The sequence below is a fragment of the Momordica charantia genome, assembly GCF_013281855.1.
Source record: "Momordica charantia cultivar OHB3-1 chromosome 3 unlocalized genomic scaffold, Mcharantia_2.0 BLBB01000003.1, whole genome shotgun sequence".
NCBI lineage: Eukaryota > Viridiplantae > Streptophyta > Magnoliopsida > Cucurbitales > Cucurbitaceae > Momordica > Momordica charantia.
In genome coordinates, this window is record NW_028275161.1 from 23,482,597 (window position 1) to 23,506,301 (window position 23,705).

At 36.2% G+C, this 23,705-nt stretch overlaps 4 protein-coding genes across 14 annotated transcripts; 2 read left to right on the top strand and 2 right to left on the bottom strand.

Moving 5' to 3' along the window:
• Positions 1-953: 953 nt before the first annotated feature.
• LOC111008848 (formin-like protein 20) lies at positions 954-13,276 on the top strand. 6 transcript variants are annotated; one of them, XM_022281689.2, is made up of 20 exons: positions 957-1,545; positions 2,148-2,851; positions 2,928-3,149; positions 3,225-5,026; positions 5,179-5,311; positions 5,434-5,505; positions 6,227-6,325; positions 6,472-6,513; positions 7,058-7,138; positions 7,245-7,295; positions 7,386-7,467; positions 8,141-8,235; positions 8,517-8,588; positions 8,673-8,789; positions 9,057-9,125; positions 9,222-9,288; positions 9,867-10,522; positions 10,763-10,827; positions 11,210-11,714; positions 11,989-13,276. In XM_022281689.2, the coding sequence occupies exons 1-17, from the start codon at positions 1,473-1,475 to the stop codon at positions 9,962-9,964; spliced, it is 3,879 nt and encodes a 1,292-aa protein (XP_022137381.2). In that variant the 5' UTR covers positions 957-1,472; the 3' UTR covers positions 9,965-10,522; positions 10,763-10,827; positions 11,210-11,714; positions 11,989-13,276. The 6 variants fall into 6 exon arrangements, with proteins under 6 accessions (XP_087977723.1, XP_087977724.1, XP_087977722.1 ...); XM_088121595.1 differs by lacking the exons at positions 10,763-10,827; positions 11,210-11,714; positions 11,989-13,276 and having other exon boundaries at positions 955-1,545; positions 9,227-9,288; positions 9,867-9,954; XM_088121597.1 differs by lacking the exons at positions 8,141-8,235; positions 8,517-8,588; positions 8,673-8,789; ... (4 more) ...; positions 11,210-11,714; positions 11,989-13,276 and adding an exon at positions 8,007-8,134 and having other exon boundaries at positions 954-1,545.
• On the bottom strand, positions 12,007-13,008 carry LOC111008849 (uncharacterized). The gene has a single exon (XM_022281691.2). It carries the CDS (start codon positions 13,006-13,008, stop codon positions 12,007-12,009), a length of 1,002 nt encoding a protein of 333 aa, XP_022137383.1.
• Positions 13,277-16,986: 3,710 nt separating the features above from the next.
• LOC111008581 (uncharacterized) lies at positions 16,987-18,637 on the top strand. The gene is made up of 2 exons (XM_022281324.2): positions 16,987-17,772; positions 18,162-18,637. The coding sequence occupies exons 1-2, from the start codon at positions 17,173-17,175 to the stop codon at positions 18,240-18,242; spliced, it is 681 nt and encodes a 226-aa protein (XP_022137016.1). The 5' UTR covers positions 16,987-17,172; the 3' UTR covers positions 18,243-18,637.
• Positions 18,082-23,599, bottom strand: TOC1 (CCT motif -containing response regulator protein). 6 transcript variants are annotated; one of them, XR_015789650.1, is made up of 9 exons: positions 23,196-23,598; positions 22,908-23,117; positions 22,461-22,622; positions 22,220-22,353; positions 21,764-21,931; positions 20,775-20,862; positions 18,894-20,389; positions 18,600-18,672; positions 18,082-18,491 (listed from the first exon to the last, which is right to left on the bottom strand). XR_015789650.1 is itself a non-coding variant. In XM_022281323.2 (7 exons), the coding sequence occupies exons 2-7, from the start codon at positions 23,077-23,079 to the stop codon at positions 19,467-19,469; spliced, it is 1,647 nt and encodes a 548-aa protein (XP_022137015.1). In that variant the 5' UTR covers positions 23,080-23,094; positions 23,196-23,599; the 3' UTR covers positions 18,780-19,466. The 6 variants fall into 6 exon arrangements, 3 of the variants coding, with proteins under 3 accessions (XP_022137015.1, XP_022137014.1, XP_022137013.1); XR_015789648.1 differs by lacking the exon at positions 18,600-18,672; XR_015789649.1 differs by having other exon boundaries at positions 18,082-18,672.
• Between the last annotated feature and the right edge of the window lie 106 nt (positions 23,600-23,705).

Consider the following 23,705-nt stretch of genomic DNA (forward strand, 5'->3'; position numbering starts at 1 on the left):
TTTTAAATTGGATTTGGATAAATAACATAGCTTATTAAATACTTAATAATAATAATTATATTATTGCTTTTAGAATATGGTTTTTCAGTCAGATTTTTGACAGTCCCATGTTTCCAAAAGGAAGATCCTTGCACGTTCCCTTTAATAAATACAATGATTTTCCTTTATTTGCAAAGTCAAGTACAATACTAAAACTTTATAATTAACAAAAAGAAAAGATAAAACTTGATTTTTTTTTTCATAACTCAAATTATTCAACTACTCAAAAGTCTCCGTATTGACTTATAATTTTAAATTTAAAATATAACTAATCAAAATTTTAATAAAATAATATTACGTTTCGGCACGCATTATATTATGAATTAAGATAAATATATATATATACACACACACACGAATTCTCCATAGAAAAATAAAAAAATGAATTTTACAGTAAAAGAATGAAATAAATTATCATATCTAAATTTTAAATGTCTGAATGCATTGGATAATCTATAAATTAAATATTTAAGAACATGCCAATTTTGTATATTTTGAAAAAAGAAATACTGTACCTTTTTTTTTCCTAAAGAAAAGAAATACTGTATTGAACTAATTTAGACAAAAAGAATATAGGATTTTGTTTTGTTTTTTCAGTACAGAATATAGGATATTGTTCATCAACTTAAATACTTAATGGTAGTAATATCTAAAATAAATAATTATACTCTCAAAATGTGGGTAAAAAAAATTATTTAAACAGAAATACAATAATTTGGAAAAACAAAAATGCCATCGGATTAGTGAAATAAATGATTAAAAGAATGTCTTTAAATGAAACGAAATTGGTGCAACGTGTATGCCACGTGGCGAAATGGATTCTCTCTCTCTCTCTTCGTCGTTGGGAAATAAAAGTTGACGTTGCAGGAAAGCCAAGTGGAGGAGAGGAGACAGCATATAAAGCTCGTCTTCCTCTGCGCTCCTTTTTTCAGTTCCACTACTCTTCCTCTCTCTCTCTCTCTCTCCCTCTCTGCTCTGAAACTTTCTTCCATTTTTCTGGTCATTTCGTTTTCTTCACATTTTTTCTTTCTCTAAACAACTTTTCTCTCTCTCTCTCATTCTCTGTTGCTTCAGCTCAGTCGATTCTCTGTTTATACATTCTCTAAATTCTTGTTGTGCTGTGATTTTCTCATGCTCCAGTGTTCATTCTCCTTCTAAATCTTGCTTCCTTTGCCTTTGAACCATCTGCTTCTCTCAACCTGTATTTCAATCTGATTCGAGCTTGTTCTGAGATAAGGATAATATACTCTGTTTCTTGCTTGTTTTTCTCTTTGTAATTTGGTGCATTTTGGACTCTGTTTTGAAACTCTGGCTGTGGAGGTGCTTTGTTTCGGTGACTGGTAGCTCTGAGGTTAGGTTTTGGTTAGCGTTTTTCCCCTGTTTTTCCGGTCACTTAGATTTGGACCTGACCGGGGAAGAAACAGCGCCATCTGATGGCGCTGTTTAGGAAATTATTCTACCGGAAGCCTCCAGATCGGCTGCTCGAGATCGCTGAGAGGGTGTATGGTATGCTTCTTTTTAAAATTCGTCTTTATTGCTCTTGTCTTGTCTTTTTAGTTTCTTGAAAATGCTTTCTCTGTTACTTACTGCTTGCGTATTTCGGTTTTTGATGAGCTCAACTGCATAGTACGCCGTGTTTAACAATGCAACCTAAAGCTTGTCAAATTGAGCTTCGTCCTTTACTTAACTTAAGTGCAGGTTTAATTTTGGTTTGGGTGGTGTGGTGTGACATACTTAGAACTTCTCAATTTCTTAGTATTCGTTCAATGTTGTTGTGGAAGTCATTTTAAATTGACTATAATCTTTCTATCCCATTGCTTTTACATTTTATTTGAGATTCTCATCTCAATGTCCCTCACTGCTTGGGCTGGTCATGGGGCAAGATCTACAATTAGCAAGTTGTGAGTTGTTAACTGTTTCTTTGTAGCCTGGTCCCGTTCACCTAAAGTTTCTTTTAAATATTGAAAATTTCTCGTAGTGTCCTGAACTTTTTGTTATTTATAAGAAGCCGCTTATTTTTATTTCTAATGCTAAGACACTTGGTTGTTCCTCTTTTTTTTTTCTTTTCTCTTTTTTTGTAATTAAAAGTCCTCATATTTCCTTTTCAGTGTTTGATTGTTGCTTCTCTACTGACATCTTGGAAGAGGATGAGTACAAAGTGTACTTGGCTGGCATTATACCAAGGCTACAAGACCACTTTCCTGACGCTTCTTTCATGGTTTTTAACTTTAGTGAACGAAAGAGGAGGACTAAAACTTCAGACATATTGTCTCAATATGGTATGACGGTGATGGAATATCCTCTGCAATATGAAGGGTGTCCACTCCTGCCATTGGAAATGATCCACCACTTTATTCGGTCGAGTGAAAGCTGGTTGTCCTTGGAGAGACAGAAAAATGTGTTGTTGATGAACTGTGAACGAGGAGGATGGCCAATCCTTGCTTTCATGCTTTCAGGTCTCTTGTTGTACCGTAAACAATATGACGGGGAGCAAAAGACCCTTGAAATGGTCTACAAGCAAGCTCCTAGAGAACTCTTCCATGTCCTTTCTCCAGTAAACTCACAGCCTTCTCAAATGAGATACCTTCAGTATATTTCTAGGAGAAATCTAGGTTTTGATTGGCCTCCACCTGATACACATCTAATTTTAGACTGTCTGATACTCCGGGACCTTCCTATGCTTGATGGAGGAAAAGGGTGCAGGCCTGTCGTACGCATTTATGGTCAGGATCCGTTAACACCAAGAAATAGAAACCCAAAACTTATCTTTTCAAGTGCAAAGATGAAAGGACGTGGCTTCCACTACCTGCAGGTAAAACTAAGCTACTGAATTTGCAATGACAAGATTTTAGCACATTTTTTAATATCCTCGTGAAATTTCATTGCAGGCAGCAAGCAAACTGGTAAAAATGGACGTTCATTGTCATCTTCAAGGGGATGTTGTTCTTGAGTGCATCCATTTAGCTGGAGATCTAATACACGAGGAAGTGATGTTTAGAGTTATGTTTCACACGGCATTCGTGCATTCAAACAGTTTGAAGCTCAATCGTGATGAGGTTGATGTTATATGGGATGCTAAGGAGCAGTTTCCTAAAGATTTTAGAGCAGAGGTAGGCTGTTGTTTCTCTTCTTTTAATGTATATATTTTTTGAAGCCTTCGAATTTGAAGGAAACTCGTGTGTCAGGTGCTTTTCCTGGATGCTGATGATGCTGTGCCAAACCTCTCTACAGTCATGAAAAGTGAGGACAAAATCGAAATTGAAAGCAATTCAACTGAGGAGTTTTTTGAAGTGGAAGAAATATTTAGCAATGTTGTTGACGTGCAGGAAGTTAAGAGGGACTACGATATTCAAATGGTACATGCTAATGAAACAGATGATATGGACCATCGAGCAGTTTGGAAGGAGGATGCAGGTCCTCCTACATTCCAACGCTGTAACTCATATGGAGGGAGTCAAAACTTGGACATGAAGGTGGATTCTAACGTGGAAGCAGTGAAGGACATAACTGTTGATGATGCGACTTTCAAGACAGATGAAAAACTGGACTCTGGTTTTCACGTAGTGAAGGACATTGTTGTGGATTATGGAGATAAAAAGCCAAATCCTCTGCTATTTTCTGTTAATTTACCGAGACGTATGGGAATCCAGGAACTGATAGACAATGCTTATGACAAGTTGGAAGAAATGAAGCATAAAGGGTGTGGAGAAGAAACTGCTATTACAGACATTGAATCAAAGGTTCCCGTGAAAAAGTTGAATCCTGATGCGTGGAGGCTGAAATATGAGAAGTCGTTGTCAATAGCATCTAGGAATCAGCCTCCATCAACAGTTAAGCTAATCAATCAGACAACTCTAGCTAAACAGAAGACCAAACAGCCGGAAGATCTGGGATTTCTTGTAAAACAGGCAAAACCAAACACTCTTTCTAGATGGACTTCACATGACAAAGAATCTTACATAAACTCCATGCATGTGTTTTATCCACCATCAAGGCATAGCGGTAACCCAGCATCATCTATCAGTTCTCCTACTAGGGATTCTTATTCATATTCAATATCAAAATCTGCTTCTGCTTGTGCTACTTCAGGACAGTTGCCTTCAGCTGATACAGTTGATGAACCGAAAAGTAACAAGGTGAGTCCTATAAAACCTTTATGTCTTGCATCAGAGATTCTCACGATACAATCACCACTTGGCTCCCCAGGACCATTACCAAATGTTGTTCCGCATCAAGACCCTACTCTCTCTCAATCTCCAACTACACTTCTACAGCCACCAGCTCTTCATGCTAACATCTCTTTGTTGCATGCATCATCTCCTAAGTCTTCTATGATACCTACTTCATATTTACATATCAATGCAAGATCTCCTCCTCCACCCCCTCCACCACCACCTCCTCCACCTTCCACTCGTGTGGCACCTAAGAGTTCTGCACTGGTGAGTGATACTACACCTAAGCATAGTGCTCCACCTGCACCACCTCCACCTCCTCTACATAGAGCTCAAACACTATTACCACCCCCTTCCCATGGAGCTTTGCCTTTTTCACGCCTATCAAATGCTGGAGCTTTGCCTCCACCCCCTCCCCCACCCCCTCCAACTCAAAGGGCGGCTCCTCCACATCTAACCCTGGGGCGGCAGGCTTTACCATCTCCAACAACTTGTGTAGTCCCATCATCCCAGCCACCTCCAATTTGTGAAGCACCATCACCCCCTCAATCTACGACTGGTCCTCTTCCACTAGTTCCTTCTTCCAAACCTCCAGGGGGTATGTCTCCACACACGGGAGCCAAAGGAGTAAATTCTTCAACTGATGTGAAAACATCATCTATATTGAGGGGACGTGGGTTCTCACGATCAATTAGCAATGGGGTTGCTTCAGTGCCTCAACGATCACCATTGAAACCTCTGCATTGGAGCAAGGTGACTCGGGCACTACAAGGGAGCTTATGGGAAGAACTGCAAAGATGTGGAGATCCTGAAACGTATGATAAGTTCTCCTGTGAATTTACATTGCTTCTTCATTTGATTGTGATATTTTCACATTCAACTGGTGTAGTTTGTCCTAGATGCAATATGTTCCTTTACACTAGCATACGGTACCATTTTAATGACCTAGTTTCTATATTCTTCTTAGTGCACCAGAATTTGATGTATCTGAGCTGGAGACACTTTTTTCTGTGATAGTCCCGAAACCTGTTGTTGATTCAGGAGGTAAATCCGGAGGAAGAAGGAAGTCAGTTGGATCAAAATTGGACAAAGTTCACTTGGTAATTCAATTTAAAACTTTTTCAATATTGCAATATTATCCTCAATAAATAAGTTTTCCCCTGTGATCATTTCTTCTCAACTGTTGGTGCAACTTATGGTTTGATGGAATATTCAATGGCAGATTGATCTTAGGAGGGCAAATAACACTGAAATCATGCTAACAAAAGTTAGGATGCCACTTTCTGACATGATGGTAAGCCAAGAAAAGTTCAAGATTCATTAGATCTTTCTTCTTTGGTACAAACTAAATTTTCCCACCTGTGTTACAAAATCTTTGTTATTGATTACTCGCCTTCACATCACTTCTTAACTGTTTATTAATTTGAGTTCAGATTAAGACATTAGAGACTAAGCCACTAAAATGGTGATATTAGGAAGAAATGTTTTCATCTAACTTTTCACTTTGCCCCTTCCCCATGCGTAGAGTAAGTTGTCTATCCTTTCATTGTGCTCAGAGGTAAAAGTTTTCTTTCATTCACATGTGCATTCGTCATATCCTAATGCTGGAATTTCTGCACCTGGTCTGTTACTTATGGTTTGTGAAGAGGTTAATTCTTAATTTTCCGGTAATGTTGTTGTGCATTAGAAATCACGATGTAGTTTCATTTTGTGCAGTTTCTTGATTATCAAGAATTTATGATGCTCTAATTCCATATGAACGCTATATTGGGTTCCTATATTCCCAGCTCATCTTTTCACCATGGTAGCTAATATCTTGGAGTCTGAAAATACAGTATCCTGCCGTTGGTGGTAGATTTCAGATATTTTCATGCTTGTTCCATAATGCATTCTTGCTGCCACTTATTACTGAAATTTCTCGCGTGAATAAGCTTGTTTCAGAGCAAATAGATTAACATGATGGAGCATATATTATACTTTTCTGACTGCTATTGTCAATTCATCATGTAATACAGGCATCAGTACTCTCCATGGACGAGTCAGTATTAGATGTAGATCAAGTGGAAAATCTCATTAAATTTTGCCCTACCAGAGAGGAGATGGAGCTTCTAAAGGTGAAATATCTAGTGCTATAATATTGGATCATCCTTTTTCATTTTACCATTTATTAGATTCTTCCTTTTATTTACATGTTATGGCACAGGCTGTTCTTTATTTATAATCATTTAACTGAAGATTTCTTTGTGCTTTAATTATTAAGGGGTACTGCGGTGACAAGGACAAACTTGGAAAGTGTGAACAGGTAATTTTAAGTTACTCTGTTGAACAGGTCATAGATTGCATTTCATGCAGTGTAGTACTTTATAGCTTCATACTTGTAGCCTAGAGTAAGCTCACGATTGTGCACAGATGGAATAAAGCACCTACCCCTCCTTGATGCTCAGTTTGTTTTCAGAGTACATGCATCTGTTAGAGTTATCAACTAAAGTCAAAATTTGGTTAATTATACATAATTCAATGCAGAAAAAAAAATCTGAGTGAAAGTTGGAAAGAAAGTGATAAAATTGCTACCTTAGGAAAAGGCTGGGATTGTACTTTAATTCTAAGTTTCTGTTGTGTATCTTGTCCAAAATGGCTTCTATATTTGCCAGCAACTTTGAGATCCAATTTAAGAAGTCATTTTTTAGTTTTCTGCTATTTTTATATTAAATAAATTCTTTTAAACTCTATGTTGCATGTGGCACGAATGGCATTTCGAACATATTGTTCTTGTTTTTTTTTCTCTTATAAAAAAAATTATAACTTAACATACTTTACTTCTCTTTTCTCATTTTTCCACTCATCAGTACTTTTTGGAGATGATGCAAGTTCCTCGTGTGGAGTCGAAGTTAAGAGTGTTTTCTTTCAAGATTCAGTTCAGCTCTCAGGTTTTGTGGTATCTGCAACTCTTCATTTTCATCATTTTTTTTTTAATTTTGGAATATACAGAAATTTCTTTAGTGTAAGTATACTTATTCTTGACCTCCTTTGCAGATAGTAGAGTTCAGAAAAAGCCTAAACACTGTAAACTGTGTCTGTCTAGAGGTCTATTGCTAATGATAATGAATACATTCCTTCACTTATTTGATATTTGTCAAATTTAAGCCCATTATTTACACTACCGTTTTTTAACAGGTTAAGAATTCTTTCAAACTGAAGGAGATATTGAAGAGAATTCTTTGCCTGGGAAATATGCTGAACCAAGGAACTGCTAGGGGTAAGAAACTTCTCGGATCTTTGTTGCAAGACAGAATTTTTGGGCTACATCATGATACTCAAATGACTTGATACCAAAGTAGTTTAGAATTTAAGAAATTGAAAATTTTTATTATGGTGATGTGATTAATTTTCCTTTTATAACAAGAATTTCTTTGATGGAAGGTCTTTAGATGCCTGCTGCCTCTATTTTCCTTCCCGAGACTTCCAACTTCCGACATGCTTCAACTAGGCTTACATCAGACGTTTCACAATATTCTTTACACTCCTTTTCCCATTTTTTTAATAACAAAAATAGAAAAGTGTTCTCTACTTATTACTAAAACGACCCATGGGTGAGCATGCACATTTTTACTTATTTGATTCCCTCATTTTCTTCCAAAAACAAATGTTATGTGAACAGGAGGCTTCTAAATCCTATCATATTATTGTTAATAATTTATGGGTTAAAATCAGTTTCTCATAAAACAAAAATTAAAAAATTTATGGGTTCAAATGATATTCATGTTGATTGGCATAAGTTGAACTCTATTTATGCAGGGTTCAGTTCTTGGCATCCCTACCTCATTCTCTGCTTTTAATGCTGCTACTTTCCTTACCAGAATTTCATGTTGGTCAAATGTTTTAGTCCATGGATTTTGAAAACATTATTACCCAGACTCGATACCGTGCAGGTTCTGCAATTGGTTTCAGGTTGGATAGTCTTTCAAAACTCACTGATACACGTGCTTCTAACAACAAGATGACTCTTATGCACTACCTTTGTAAGGTAATGTCTTTATTCATCTGTCTTACTGATAAATTTTAATTTTCTAATTTGATGGGAGAATAATTGTTGCTTTTTAATTAAGTAATAATCTAGTTACTTCTATACTGATAAGGTTTGGTACGTGAATTAGGAGGTTATACTATACTTTTTCGGACAATTAAAAGGCTAAAAATATTTTCTTATATTATATATCCTTTAATAATGAACTGCTTAGTCTTTAACCTCAGTATTCTCTCAAGTTAGGTGGCTGATCTCAAAGTTGGTTTATGCATGTGATTCAGGTTCTTGCTTCGAAGTCACCATCACTTCTTGATTTTCATCTGGACCTTGGTAGCTTGGAAGCTGCGTCTAAGGTCTCCAATCTCCATACTTCTTGGATTAAATTCAATCATTATGGTAAAAAATTTGTTTGAATTCTTGTCCTGATTCATATGTAGATACAATTGAAATCTTTGGCTGAAGAAATGCAAGCAATAACAAAAGGATTGGAAAAGGTGAGGCAGGAACTAGTCGCATCTGAAAATGATGGCCCCATCTCTGAAACCTTTCGGAAGGTGCAAATTCTTTTTTCCTCCCCCTTCCCTGGGATGCAGTGTAAAAGAGTGAAATAGAACCATTTTATATGGAAGTTATATGGTGTAGAAAACTCTTCTGAATGATGGAAATTATTCCACTTTATAGGTCAAACTTAAATAGCCATGCATTGTGCTAATACTCTTTTGGTTCTCTGTCCCTCTCATCACCCAGATGCACACACAAACAACATATTCATTGTGAATAATTTCAGTGGTTTGAACAATTTTTCTATCTTGTATTTTTAGACGTTGAAAGGATTTGTTACTCTTGCTGAGACAGAGGTGGAATCTGTGACAGTTCTTTATTCGGTGGTGGTAATTTACTAGACTGAATCATTTATGTTGTGGTATATAGTTGGAAGTTGTTGAGAAATAAAGGAGGCCATGTTTTTGTTTATTGCTTGGTGGCAGGGTAGAAATGCTGATGCACTTGCACTATATTTTGGTGAGGATCCTGCCCGCTGTCCATTTGAACAAGGTTAGTTAATGGTGCACAGCTTGACTTTTTGTTGTTCTTTGTTACTTGTACATGACTGTACGGTCTGCAGGTAGTAGATATTTATCATTATTGAATCTCCTTATACAATGATTCACACATCTTCAGAAGATTTGTCCATGTTTATTTTGTATTCTTTCGAACTTTGAAAAAGCAGATAAAGAACTGACTTCCTTGTTGTTCTTATGTAAGTTTACTTTTCAGAAAGATAAGAAAGACCATTCAATGGAGTTCCTAGGAATTCTAAATCAAAATTAAAATAGGATTTGAACTCGGGTTTTTGAAATTTTAAATTCATAATAATATGCTTTTAAGGCAATGGTTAGACTTATCCTAAAGATTTCATTTCAATTGGAATTTGGAACTCAAGGAGAAATTTCCTTAATTGTCCAATTTCTAACGAATCAAAATAATCCCGTTTTTATGTCCATAATCAAAATAATAGAATTTGGAACTGTAGTGTCAAATTAATTCAGGAAAATCAGTACATCTATAGTATTCTCTCCCTGGCTCCCATTTATTCATGCAGGATCTGATTCTATGTGTTCAAATCAATGCAGTTACAGGAACTCTCTTCAATTTTACAAGATCCTTTATGAAAGCACATGTAGAGAATTGCAAGCAGTTAGAAATGGAGATGAGAAAGCTCAGAAAATAGGTGAAAATCGAAAAAGGGCCAAGAGCATCATCAAGCAGATGAAGAAGTTTGTGAGGGGTCGGAATGGACGATACACCATCCGAGCGTGTCAGAAAGACCCTTTCTTAATACTGCACCAGAAATCTAACAAGATTGATACAAAGCTAAGCTTGGGGACTGCAGAAACTTTAACCTCCCAGAAGGTTAATCCAGGACCTGGATCATGGCTAAATACCTAATGGACAGCTGAAATATGACTCTGAATCTCCTCCAAATGAACAAAAATTTACTTCAATCTCGTGTGGCCATTATGTAGACCAAGAACCAAAGGCTCCAAATTGGCTTAATTTTTGCAGATTCTGGGCATGGTCCTTAGCAAAAGCTTTTGGAGAACCATCCTAGAGTTGAAGTAAAATTGGCTCATGCCCTCTGCAGTAGCTTTCATGGAAGAGGCCATTCAAGAAGAGAATTTGATTTCAGGTTCCACACTGTGTTTTGAATAGCTTTACAACAGAGCAGCGACTAAGAACCGTCCAGATGTGCAGGCGTAGGATCTTGCATCCAGCAGCATAACTATCTGTACAAATCTCTCCCTGTCCATATTTTATGACTATTAAATTTTGTAACATAATTTTCTGAATTTCTGTCCTGAAAGATGTTGTACAGTTCTTTAAATAAGGTGTTAGAATTAGAAGTCAGGCTTTAACTTCTGTGACTGTAACGTAAAAATACTACTTTGTTAGGAAATTTTATTCTTAATTTATCTTTTTTGTTGCAATTTACGATTATTCATTGATGGGTCCACTCTTCCCTGTATAGAATAATGAAGCATATCTAATCATACATACATCATGGAACCACCTGCACACGAAGATTCATCACAGGTACTGTAAATCTAGTGTTTTATTTCTAAATTATCGTCCGATAACTATTTTATTTTTATTTTTTATTTTTATAAAAAAAATTAAGTCTAGAAACACTATTTTTACTATGAGCTCCATGGTCATGTTATCTACTTTTAAAAAACTATTTTTTGTTTTTGAAATTTGGTCATTCAAACGTGTTTATAAAGAAAGTGAAAAATATATCAAAATAGTTGGAAGAAAAAAAAAACAAAGGATTATCAAATTAGGATAGTTACAAATTTATACACATTTAACCTAGAAATCATTTACAAAAATTTACTCTATCCGTTTTTTCTCTTCCTCATAAGAAATATATACAATTTATTTTTTTAATATTTATTTTGTTTCTTTTACCTTGTAGTCGTACGAGCCATGAGAGCTGTTTGTGGCAAACTGGAGCCATTTTCCTTTCTTGTATTCTCAGCGACCCTCTTTTCTACCACTATAATTTCTGGATATCGGTACCCTCACTTTGTTGATGCATCTCTCTCCTGCTTTTCTTAGAATTGGAGTCCTTTTATCCATGATTGTAAGCAGGAGTAGCGAACACGCAGAAATCAATACCTTCCATCTACGTTCGCAGCTCAAATCTTGCTGGCATCACCCCTCGTCCCGATGATTCTAAGAAAATTGTCGACGATTCTACCAAGCGAATGCTTAGACCAGATCAAGGCTTCGTTCTGAATGCATTTTCCATCTGGGTTCGTCAACTATTGCTTGCAACAAGGATTGTGGTGGCATCAAAATGCCCAAACTTTAAGTGGGCAGAGCAGAGATTTGTATCTGGAGGGATGAGTCAGAGAAGTTTTTGAAGATTTTGAAGCAAGCTATTGAATTTTATTTCTCAAGAAAGCTGACAAATGGAGGTCTGTATGTATCCTACCAAAATGTAACTGTCGGTTTATCTACAATGCGAACAGAAATAAATAAAAGACGATGGATGAAATTAAAACAGAGAGAGAACTCTAGGAACAGTTACAAATTTTTCACATGGTTTCTGCTCCTGGATCTTTGTTTCCACTGTGGGTGCTGATCTGTTTGAAAAAGAAAAAATTGCTTGGTTTCTTTCAACAAACGGAAATGAATTCCACAAGTTCTTGTTATTGTTCTTCAATTGAATTCTATGTACTTTTCCTGCAGATGATCGTGTTGTGTGGATTATCCACGTATTGTCAAATGCTGATCCTGTAAAACCTTTGAATCGACGACACAAGCACCATTGTCTACTTCTGCAAAGTCTATTTGATGAACTTGTCTTCCTTCCAGATCCACCCAGTAAACTGTCTTACAGCTCTTGAAGAACAGACAGCTCACTGTCGTGTCGAGGACGACGAAGATGGAGTACAGATATGCAATGATAATCCCTTCTGAAAGCATGGAAAAACTTGGCCTTCCAACAAGAAGATAAGCTCTCACGACTCGGTACTGGAACAAGGCTTCAATTGCAGCCATGGCCAGGTTCGTAGGCAGAGCCAGAAGTAATGCTGTGGAAGTTCTTCCTCTTATCAGGACACAAGCCTTTAGTATTGCCAGGTAACCTCCAAGCTTTTCCATGCCTGATAAAACCAATGCTAGGTTGCAGATAACCATGGTATTTGCAAGAACTACGGAATACAGGACAGCTCCAGCTGATGAGAGCAAGAGAAAGCTGGTGGAAGAAGAAAACCCAAATCCTTCAAGGCAATTGAAAGCAAAGAAAAGGATGGAAAAAACTGTTGCATTTGCTGAGAGTATGAGGAGTGAGTTGCAAATGTGGGTGAGGAGAAGTGGGTTGTAAAGGGATCTGATAGAGGAGAATGAGGGGTGGGAGCCTGGTTTGGAGTCCTTGAAAGCTTGAAGTACAGAGGCTTTTGCAACAAGCAGGAAGGTAAGAGTTAAGGGAAGAGTGAAGATGGAAGAAAACATTGTTTGGGAAAGCTTCTGAGTGAAAATGGAGAAGAATTCCAAGGAAGGAGGGACTCCTGCAGCATCAAAAAGAATGTTCAAGCGATGGTATATGTTTGGAAGAAGAGAAATGGAAGAAGTGAAAACAAAAGTCTGTGAGAGAAGAAGGGAAGCTGAGAAGGGGAATGCAAAGAATGCTGAGATAGAGGTGAAGTACTGATATCTCTGCAGGAAACTGAAGATTGATGTTCTGATGATGTTGCTTGTCTTCCCCATTTCAATTCAATTCTTGAGTTTCTGTGTTGAAAAGGGTAAAATCTGAATGTAATGGGGATCTTCCCTTGTTTTGTGTGTTGAGAAGGCTGTATATATTAGAGGAGCTGGGAAAGCTTTTTTTTTTCTTCTTTTTCTTTTTCTTTTTGGTTGGTGTTGGAGAGTATTGTCTTCTCCAAGCGTTTGATACTGATTTACAAAATTTGGTTAAATGGATAGCTCAACTACTAAATAATATAACAAAAATTGAAAAGATTGAGTTGTTCAGGTATTGTTTTTACCAAAGAATTACAATATTGAACTGGCTCTTCTTTGTAATCTCCAAACCCCTCTTTTTCTTAAATATTTATTAGGGGGTTGTTATTAAAGCCAAACAAGCTTATAAACAAAATAAGAAAAAAGGACACAAATTTCCATTTTTTGTTGTTCTTCCTACAAATAAAATATAGATTTCAATCATGGGGGGTACTCCCTCATGCCTTCAAATTGAAGAAATCACTTTCCTTTTTGGTGCTTCTATCTTGGTTAGAAAATAAGGAGAGACTTGTAATTTCAGACTCAAGAAAAACCCTTGAAATTTGAAAATGAAATTGAAAAATTGAAATGGTAATTTAAAAAGTGAAAATTGGGTGAGTTAGGGTAGGAAGAAGAAGAATATGCATGATGAGGTTGGTAGACAGAACATTTGAGGTGGGCTTTCATTAGTTGAAGAGTTCACTAAATTATGAATCATAAATTTCATCAAGTTGCTTACCGAATGAAATACCATTGATTGTTTAATTTTGTAGAAAAGAATTAATGAATTTCAATATTCAACATTTTTGCTAATTCTCAAACACCAAAATAATAATAATAATAATAATAATAATAATAAAAGTGTCGGTGTGTCTAGTGACATTCTAACTAAAATGGAAATTTTAATTAAATAAACATTAGATGACCTTTTAAAGTGTACAAAGTAAGAAATCAATTCATCAATTGCCAATTTTTTTTTCTTATTTTATATTTTGCTTTATATATCAATGAAAGAGAGAGTTTTGCCTCGATAAATATTTTGGGATTTCGTATCAAATAAAATATATATTGAAAAATAATTAGCAACCAACGTTTTATTAATGATAAATATTTTGAAATTTGATAGAGTATTTGTTGGAAAATTTTTGTCAAAGTTGATTGGACCAATTTTGGAAAGTACTACAAAATGAGAAGTACTAAATATTGGTGTGATAGACTGAATTACATACCGAGTATGTGATGAATTAGGACGAGTTTAATGGCTTGTTGGAGGGTTTAATAATTCATCATTATTATTATTATATAGTTTGAGGGTGCAATAATATATGCTTTAATAATAATATGTTTTTCCATTATGATATTAGATTATTATGAAACAATTGGATAAGAGAGGACCTAGACTTTTCTTTCTACAAACCGACACTCAAAGTTTCATTATTAGTTTTAATTTATATATTTATATATTGATCAATCAATATATTAACAAGAGTAAGTCAAATATGACTTAAATTAATGATGGATAAACTAAGAGATCTAAATACTAATGAAAATTCAATGTTAAAACCATACAATTTTAATTTTGCATGATACAAGTTTGGTGTGGTTACCTAAATATTTGACACATTAATCTTGAGTAATTAATTTCTTGATTAAGTATCTTACCAATTAATTGTCTTTATCCCTTTTTGTGTAATTATTAATTTCAAGTCGAATTAAAAATGAAGAAATAATTGGAAGGAGATACCTCACCTACTAATCAATATATTATCCTCCAAAAAGGATAAGAAACCAAATATCCACATGTTTAAGCCATACAAAAACAAAAAACAAAACAATTGAGAGGTGGCTTGACTTGTAAAACGATAAGATTAGATGCTAATAATTGGTATTTATTTAATTAAGTACTAACTACGCTCAAAAAGTATGATTATAATTATGTTTATTATATCAACTTTTAACTATCAAAGTAAATTCTCTTGTTTTAATGATTTTTTTTAGTTAAAAATAGTATCCATTACGTTGACAACATTCTTATATCAATTTGATTATAGCGATTTTCTCTCTCCTATCTGTACGAGCATTTTTGGTATTTCTTCAATTCAGTATTTTTTTCCTCTCATCTTAAATCCAAGTAAATTCTCAAATGTCACAATGAATTCGGGTGAAATGGTAACAATTTGATATTTACTGGGGTATCATTTTTCTTGTTTTTAGTGTTTACGTTGGATTTGTAAGGAGAATGCAAACAAAGTTCGACATTTGTTAGAGAAGAGCATCATCCATAGTATAAAGATGAGGAGTATAAGACATTTTGGATGAAACCAAAAACAACGTCATACGTGAACGTTATCGCAAAACGGACAATATCATACCATATTGTGGTGATACTCACGGTACTTGAAGGAGGTACCATTATTTTAACAGTTTCTTACATCATCTATTCTTAGACGTTTGAAGTCTCTTTATTTTGTAATTTTTAAGAAAGACTTTTCCATGTCGCTATCATCTCATTGAATTGGGAAATTGTTATGCAACACATAAGATTACCCATAAAGTCGGTCTCTATCTAACTTGAAATCCTACGATCTATGAATCTTCTTTAAAACACTATTTAATCACTTTGAAGACACAGAAAACGCTAGTCAAATTTAACTTTAAATTTTTTAATCTCATCCAATTTAACTATAAATCGTAGAATTAACTTAAATCTTATTTTCAAACATATGAAGTTTAGTTTACATAATTCTATTTATGTGAGTGTTAAGTTTGTTAAAAGTATATTTTGGTTGGATTTTGATATATTGTACCAAGTTTAGAATCTAATTTTGGGGAGAAAAGATGGGACGTGTATAAAATAAACTAAAATAACAATAAAAAAAAGAAAGTTGCACAATTTTTTTTTTGGGTTAACGAAACAATTTTTGTCCCAATAACAATTTAATCTCTAATCTAAACTTTAGTGTGTGACTATTTAATCACCATACTTTCAAATTGATAACTATTTAATCCCTAAACTTTGGTACGTAACAATTTAACTATTATAATCTAAATTTTGTAACAATATAGTCTCTACCATGAAAAATCTGTATCAGTTTTTTTATATAACGATTTAGTCTTTGTAATTTATTATGGGTGATGATCAGTCGATCTGCGTCGATTTTGGGCTCCAACTGATGCCGATCATCAACAAGTTGATTTTCATTAGTCGGAACTCGTCGGTTTTAGAAGGCTCTACAACACTCCGATCACCTTGAATATACTAGCTAGCAGTTGATTAGTTTTGGTCAGTTTAGAGATAAAATAGTGAGAGAAGAGAAAAAAGGAGAGAAAGGGAAAGAATAGTAGAGACGGAGGAGGGGAAAAAAGAGACGTTGAAAACTACAGAGAAGGGAAAAAAAAGAAATGATGGGGAAACCATCATTTTGTAGTTTCTGTCTAACATATTCGGTCGAAAATAACATATTTGACTAAACCAATAGAAAACGACTCTGACCGATTTATTTATCAAATCCATATATTTAATTCTTCATCAGTTTATCCATCTACATATACTAGATTAGAAACTCTATTAAATCTTAACAATATTTTTCAGGATAAAAATTAAATCGTTATAAACTTTGTACTTAAATTAAAACATTGAAGTTAGATACAAAATTATTGGCAATTTAAGTATATGAACTAAATTATTATAGACTAAAGTAGTAAATCAATATTTCAACCAAAATATAGGAGCAAAGGAGTATTTTTCAGACTTGCTAAAAACAGTGAGATGGACTCTTGTTCTTGGGGCCTGGGGGTTGTGATGGGCCTTTTTTCTGTTTGGGCCTTCTCTCCCACGTGGATATGGTGTGGAGGGCCCAAAAAAAGCAAGAATCTTGAATGGGAATTTTGGATCTGGAGTGAGGGTACTCCCGTAATTTACTTCTCTTCTACGGGATAGAGTTGAGTCGAATCGAGCAAAGGCCCCAACTGGAAGCTCCAATTTCCAAGTAAAAGAAAAACTTTTTCCTTCCTGTTTTCTGTTGCATGATTCATGAACGCACCCCAAAGCGTTCTCTTTGCCATCTTGAAACTCAAATTGCTGCTCCATTTTCCATTTGCTGCATCTTTTCTTTATGTTCAAGCAGTAATTCTAATTGGGTCTGCGGATAAATGGCGGGTGATGAAACCAGATCGGTTTTCGATTGGGAAAACTTCCCGTCCTCGAATTCCTCTGTGTCTCCTTCCGCATCTCGACTGCGGAAAATCGAATTGAAAGAATGGTCAATGGTGGTGATCACCGATTCTCGTCCGAATAATGATTTCTCCGTCTTCCCACCTTCAAATCACGAGAATCTGCACTGCCCATCGAATGAAGAAGACGAACGAGGAAGCCCAGTTTCGTTTCAATCGAGTTCGCCATCAACGTCGTTTAGGTCGTCCCAGTCATCGTCATCGTTCTCATCTTTCTCATTTTCTGATGACGAGACTTCACACTCACATTCACCGAAGCCATCTGATTGTCAAATTCGAAAATCCATGGCGGCCTCTAGGTGGATGGTATATGGGGTTCAGATTCTGCGCGCGAGGATTACTGCAATGGCTTCCACAATTTGGTCCAATACCGCGCGTAGAACGGCTTTTTGGGTGTTTTCCCCTGCCGGAAGGATTGCGTTAGTCGTGACTCTCTGGTGGCTGTACAAGAGGGCTCGTCAGCGGCGTCTGCGTCAAAGTTCCGAGCAATTAAGGATGATAATCAAGGAGAAAGACAAGGTTTGTCAATTACTGATCTCCAAGTCTTCGTGATAATGCTTCTTCGAGTTTTGAAGCCCTTAGATTCCGCAAAATGCTTTTCATAACACCACATTATATTTACAAATTCAGAACAACTTAAATTTGACAAACCACCTTAAGTCAGGCTAGTTTGAATTCTCCATAAAGATTTAAGTATGATTGCATGTGGAGGGCATTGGAAGTTGTGAAGTTGATTCCTTTCTTTGCATGCTCTTGTTGCCTGCTTGGAGTTCATATTCCCCCCACCCCCCATTTCTCTTCACTGTTTATTCAGTTATCAGTAGAAAAGAAAAGAAAAGCACTGTGCAGAGTTATTGTGTTATATTTGTCTGATAGATTATTGGGTTTCCTTTTATTTCTTTACATAGAAAATCAGTCAACTACTGCAACAAGTTGCACAATTGAATGGATTGCTGTTAGCCCAACAGAAAGTTCTGCCTTCAAATTAGAAAATCCATCAAGGTGGGGGGAGTGTTTAACTTGTATATCAGAGAAGAGGCCGCATCAGGAGTTGCAGCTATTTTGAACGCCTTGTGTTTAGGCTCGAATTCTTGTTCACATTCACTATAATTCCATTAGCACAAAATTTTACTGAGAAAGAAGCTCCTGCTTTGAGCTTCAGTGCTAGACCTTTGAAGCACAGACCAAGAATATCAGGATGACACCATGTCCACCCCGAACGACATGAATGGTTGGTGCTGCACAAAAACAGATTATCATTTCAGAGCTGGAATATATACAGATGACTTATATTGATTTCTTTGTATTTGTTGGTGTCTATAGAATTGTATGCCATTCCTAGTTACCTGGTTTACTTTAATTGGCATGTTTTGCTTATGCTCCACCTATATACTGGATATGTAAATAGATATGTTTTGCCTGCAACGTTAACTTAACTAATGAAAACTGATCGAGTGACAACCTTACCAAACCATAAATTCAGCACAAATAAAAATATGGGACATTTAGAAGATGCTGGCTGGAACTACCGAATCAAATTCTTACTTCCTTTACATATCATTCTATATTAACACAACTCTAAACAGCTTATGGGGATGCAATGAAAAATAGTTCGCACAGTTTGGATGAGATTGGTTAACCTTTTGATTCAGAACTTCCACAAGCTACATAAGTTGAGATCGGGGGTAGGGTAAGATACTTGGCTAATTTGACTGGAATTCCAACAAGCTATTCTTCATTCTAAGAGAACATCTTTGCAAATATCTAATATTGGTCAACAGATTTCCAATGATCCATCATTCGACCCATTTGAGTTCCACCATGGAGATCAGATGATACTGAAGCACGTATATTTCAGCCCTCAAGAACCAGCTCGGACACTCCATGAGCAGCAAGACAGGATAAGAGAAGCAGTTTCTAGCCACCAGCAACCGTAAGGCTACAAGGACCTGGTGCAAGCAAATGGTGATGTAACAGCAGAATAAGGGCTCTTGCCAACATTATGAATGATTGCATGCAGTAAACATGCACGCTTGCTTGCTTTTCTGGATAAACTTGGTCAGGCATTCTTCAATAAATATTCCGGCGTGATATCAGGAACAAGTAATGATCTTAAAGCTTCAAGTGCATAAATTTCAGGTATTCCAGCGATAATTAATGCCACTGAACCAATCAAAAGGAACTCCCTTGGTCACTTGGACAGCAAATTTTCCCTAATATCCTGAACCATCATCCTCATGAGAGGAATCCCTTGATATTTGCTCCTCGTCATCTTCATCCTCAACATCATCAACAGATGCAGGTTGTCCATTAAGATCTACATTGACACCATTTACCTTCCTCACGAACTGACCCCGCACTCGGGGCCTTCTCTCAGCAAGCCGTTTCCTATTAACGTACCTAATCTTCTTATCGAAACAACGCTCTTTCCTTTTCTGCCTAAATTTAATCAGTGCTGCCTCTCTCCTATCCAATTTGTTCGATTGTGCCTCATTTGTAGATGAATTTCCAAATGATGGCCATGAATTAGTAGTAGCTGGCATTTGACCAGGTTGTAAACATATATTCAGAGGGTAATAAGGATAAGATGCCATCCCACTAACATTGGGAGGGCAATGATGAAAATGACCGTACTGTTGTGACATCATTGCCGCATGATTTTGCATATCATGCAGGTTCTTTTGATACAGTTGAGCCGACATCATTCCTTCTGGCATATAAAATGGATAAGCAGTTCGTGTCTGCACAGGTAGGGCTGAATTATCAACTTGAGATCCATTTCGAGGATGCACGAGCACTTGAGAGCAATTCTCTTCATTTATGTTTTTTTCCCGAGGAACTTCTGTGGCTGCAGGTGGCGTACAGGATCTCTCCATAGAAAAAGAATCAGGAAAACTAGTACTGCTTGGGAATTCGTCTCCCTGTGACTGGCTTTCCAACGCCTCCCCATTTTCTTGTATTTGGGAATCACGGATTGCATGCTGACCAGTTTCCTGATGATTTTCATCCAGCAAAAGTCGTCTGGCACTGTCTTCAACATCTACTGCCTTCACAGTTTTTGATTTGACATAGGTAAAGAATGCGGATGATTCACCAATCTTTAGTTCACTCTTTCTTGGGCATGATGAAAGTTGCCCTGCAAGACATTACAAAAACATAATATCATACACTCTAAAAAATGGTGAAAGGAAAAAAATTTAATTGAGAATCAACTATAACTCAGGATAAAGCAATCTTTCTTCGAACCCATCTCACAGACAAGGCAATAATAGCATCACAGTCGAGTAGGTTAGCTCCAGAATGAAAAAAGCCAATAACAATCCTAGAGCGCTTAGCAAGAACTGCCATCAAGTACAGGACAATGATAGGTATCATAGTGAATTAGTTAACGGTCTAATGCATTCATTACATATGTTTCTGGCAGAAATGAAGTAATAATTGATATTTTCCAATAAACACAACTTGGAATATTTGTAATATGATGCTTATGAAAGAGCAGGTCAATTTGATCACTGGCTGACCTATTCGGCGCTCGCTAATTCCAGGTATATCTGGCTGATGTTCCACCGTATGAACAACAAGAGGCTCTACCAGTGCGACAATACCAGACTGAAAAAGATAAGTAAAGGCAATTTAAATGTAGTTCCCAGTTAAGGGTACAATATAGATGGCGTCAATAAAATAATGAATAAATAAAAGAAAAAGGCTTTCCATGCACCCTTACTTCATAATACTCAGATAAATCACATCAAGCATTGCTGCATTAAATAAACCAACTCTTACTTCAAAATTAACCTATTTATTTAAATCAATTTCTCATGTTTTATCACAATTCATATCAACCAATCAACTCTACCAAGTCCATGAATAAAACATAAATTTTCATTCATATCTTACTTTCAATTACATTAAACATCAATTATGATTTTCTAAGTCACCCTCCAAGGAGCAGCCTTGATGGCAACGACAAGGTTTAGGAGTCCTTAAAGGTCTTCGCGAACACTTAATAATGAAAACCATGATATCTGTTGAAGCTTGAATTAAAGGCCCAAGGACTTCTGTGAATTACAACTGCAGAGGAGCCACCAAACCGCAATTATTTATTTCTTTTCAAAGAAAAGGTACAACCTCCCAATTGATAGATGATTCTTACTGAAATTTGTCTGTCCGGTAAAAGATAAAAATCAAAAAAATAAATCTAAAATCTAAAATTCAAAATAATATTCTTCATTTTACTTCGTATATTTATCCAAAAACTATAGCCAATTCATTTAGCCTCATCGGCATCTCTTTGCCCCTAAAGAAAACGAGCACAAAATGCACAATTAACAAACAATACCCACGTAACAGTTAGCTATTGAAAAAAGAGAGAAATTTACAAACAAAGCATCCCAACTTTACATTTTTTAGGGTAAGGACAGAAAGCAACCTAATGATAAATATAATAATATAGTACTTGATATTGCAACATCATTTCCAAACTTCAAAAATTCAATTATACCAAACCAACCTCATCTTCCTGATGTGTTGCAATTTCAATTTCTGGATTTGTGCTCCTACGTGACTTGTCATCAGTGTCATCCGAGAACAAAGTAGTACTATTCGTATTAGCATCACTTGGGTCTGATGCGACCATATCAAATTCATAATTCAAGATGTTCTTTTCTGCCAGTCCAAGCTGCCATCATAAAACAGATGGATGGCCGAGTGAGATGAATAAATTGCAAGTATTTTTGTACAAGCAAAGAGGTCTGGAAACATAAGGGATTGACCAGATATTTATTTGGAGATTAATAAATTAAAAAGATATACATCATCTGCAAAGATTCAAAGGGCCACCCTAGACCCTTTGATTGCATGTTTCCTTGCAATTGATGCACAACCAAATTCTATTTGAGAAAATTAATCTAGGGAAGGAAGGGAAGGTAGATGTTAAAAAATAAAATATCAGTCCAAGGAGGCAAACCATGCGCCTTCTTCTCCACATGTGTGTCCACAAGTTTAGTAGCTCATTTGTTCGTAAAGGCTTTACAAGATAGTCAGCTGCTCCAAGTCTCAAGCACTTAACAACAATAGGGACCTCGTCTTGTGTTGACATCACTTACAAAGCAAGGGAAAAATAAATCAAATAAATGAGGATCACATCATTCTCTTAAATTTGAAACATTAACGTTTGATAAATTGGTGGTAAGGGAATTAGAACTTACTGATAACAGGAATGCGTCGCAGCTCTTTATCCCGGGTGATGTACTTCAACATTTTCATGCCTTTGGCCATTGGTAGATCAACTTCCGAGAGTATAATATCAATTTCAGGTCCCTCCGCATTCAAAGCATCAATAACCTGTCTAGCTGAACTCACAGAAATGACTGTCGACCAAAAGAAAACCTTATATCATTAAAATAGTTGACATTTCTATCAATTGCTAGTATTGAAAATTTTGCAGAAACGAGTGAACTTTTATAAAATTATTGATGTATATATATAGACAGTAGTTAGAATCACATTATAACATAAGAAGTTCTACTGTAATAAACATTTAAACTCACACAACTACAAGAGTGTCTCCAGAGATTTGAACTTAACTGAAATGACTAATTACTATGCATTACTTTTAGCAACCAAAAGATTCTACTGAGGAAAAAAGGCGGTACCCTGGTAGGAACATTTTAACAGAAGCTTGAAAACCTCTTCTGAACTTTTTGAATCATTATCGCACAGCAAAATCCTCACTTTGCTCCTGTCTATAAATCCATCTCCCCCATTCTTCCCACCGCTACCACAGGCACCACAATCTTCGTTCAAATTGAGCTCCTTGCAATCCATAACCGACAAACCAACCTATATAAAACGTGATTCCCTGCCTAAATACAAAGCAATCAACTGCAGCCCAAAAAGAAAGAAAAGAGAAAAGGAAATACTCAAAAAGGTTAAATACATACTAGAGAAATTCCATCCACAGCTTCGTCAATCTTCCCACAGAATCCAACTTAGGGTTAGGGTTTCGATCACTGACTTCATTCACGTATCAGAAGGTCACCCATCCCGTTCAATACCGACGACATCGAAATCAAACCCAAAAGAAACACCTCAGTTAAAAGCTCACGGAACTGCGCAACCAGTCAATTAATCATGCTAGTAGCACAGATTACACTCCTCCACCAAACGGTAAACCAAACGCTCCCGGAAGATCCGAGTTCCGAAGATCAAACGTGACCACCAGAAACCAATAAAAATGAATCGTTTTTCTCGTTTCCCCGAAGATGACGCGCGTTGGCACACGTCTGGACGGTTTTTGGTGTGGCGTTTACGGCGAGCCGCGAGCGAGCGCACAGAAGATTTTCAGTCAGCCATCGTAAATGCTTATATCTACGAAAAACAAATATCTTTGCTCGATCAGCTTTGGAGGCTAAAATGCACCGATTCGATCAAATTGGCGGCAGATGGAGGGC

Coding starts and splice junctions, on each gene's coding strand:
- LOC111008849 (XM_022281691.2), bottom strand. CDS start 13,008: ATGGGGAAGACAAGCAACATCATCAGAACATCAATCTTCAGTTTCCTG.
- LOC111008848 (XM_022281689.2), top strand. CDS start 1,473: ATGGCGCTGTTTAGGAAATTATTCTACCGGAAGCCTCCAGATCGGCTG. Junction 3,150..3,224: donor CTAAAGATTTTAGAGCAGAG/GTAGGCTGTTGT, acceptor CTCGTGTGTCAG/GTGCTTTTCCTGGATGCTGA. Junction 7,139..7,244: donor AGATTCAGTTCAGCTCTCAG/GTTTTGTGGTAT, acceptor CCTCCTTTGCAG/ATAGTAGAGTTCAGAAAAAG.
- TOC1 (XM_022281323.2), bottom strand. CDS start 23,079: ATGGATTGCAAGGAGCTCAATTTGAACGAAGATTGTGGTGCCTGTGGT. Junction 22,354..22,460: donor GCGACGCATTCCTGTTATCA/GTAAGTTCTAAT, acceptor TTGCTTTGTAAG/TGATGTCAACACAAGACGAG. Junction 21,932..22,219: donor TGTGGAGAAGAAGGCGCATG/GTTTGCCTCCTT, acceptor TTATGATGGCAG/CTTGGACTGGCAGAAAAGAA.
- LOC111008581 (XM_022281324.2), top strand. CDS start 17,173: ATGGCGGGTGATGAAACCAGATCGGTTTTCGATTGGGAAAACTTCCCG. Junction 17,773..18,161: donor TAATCAAGGAGAAAGACAAG/GTTTGTCAATTA, acceptor TTCTTTACATAG/AAAATCAGTCAACTACTGCA.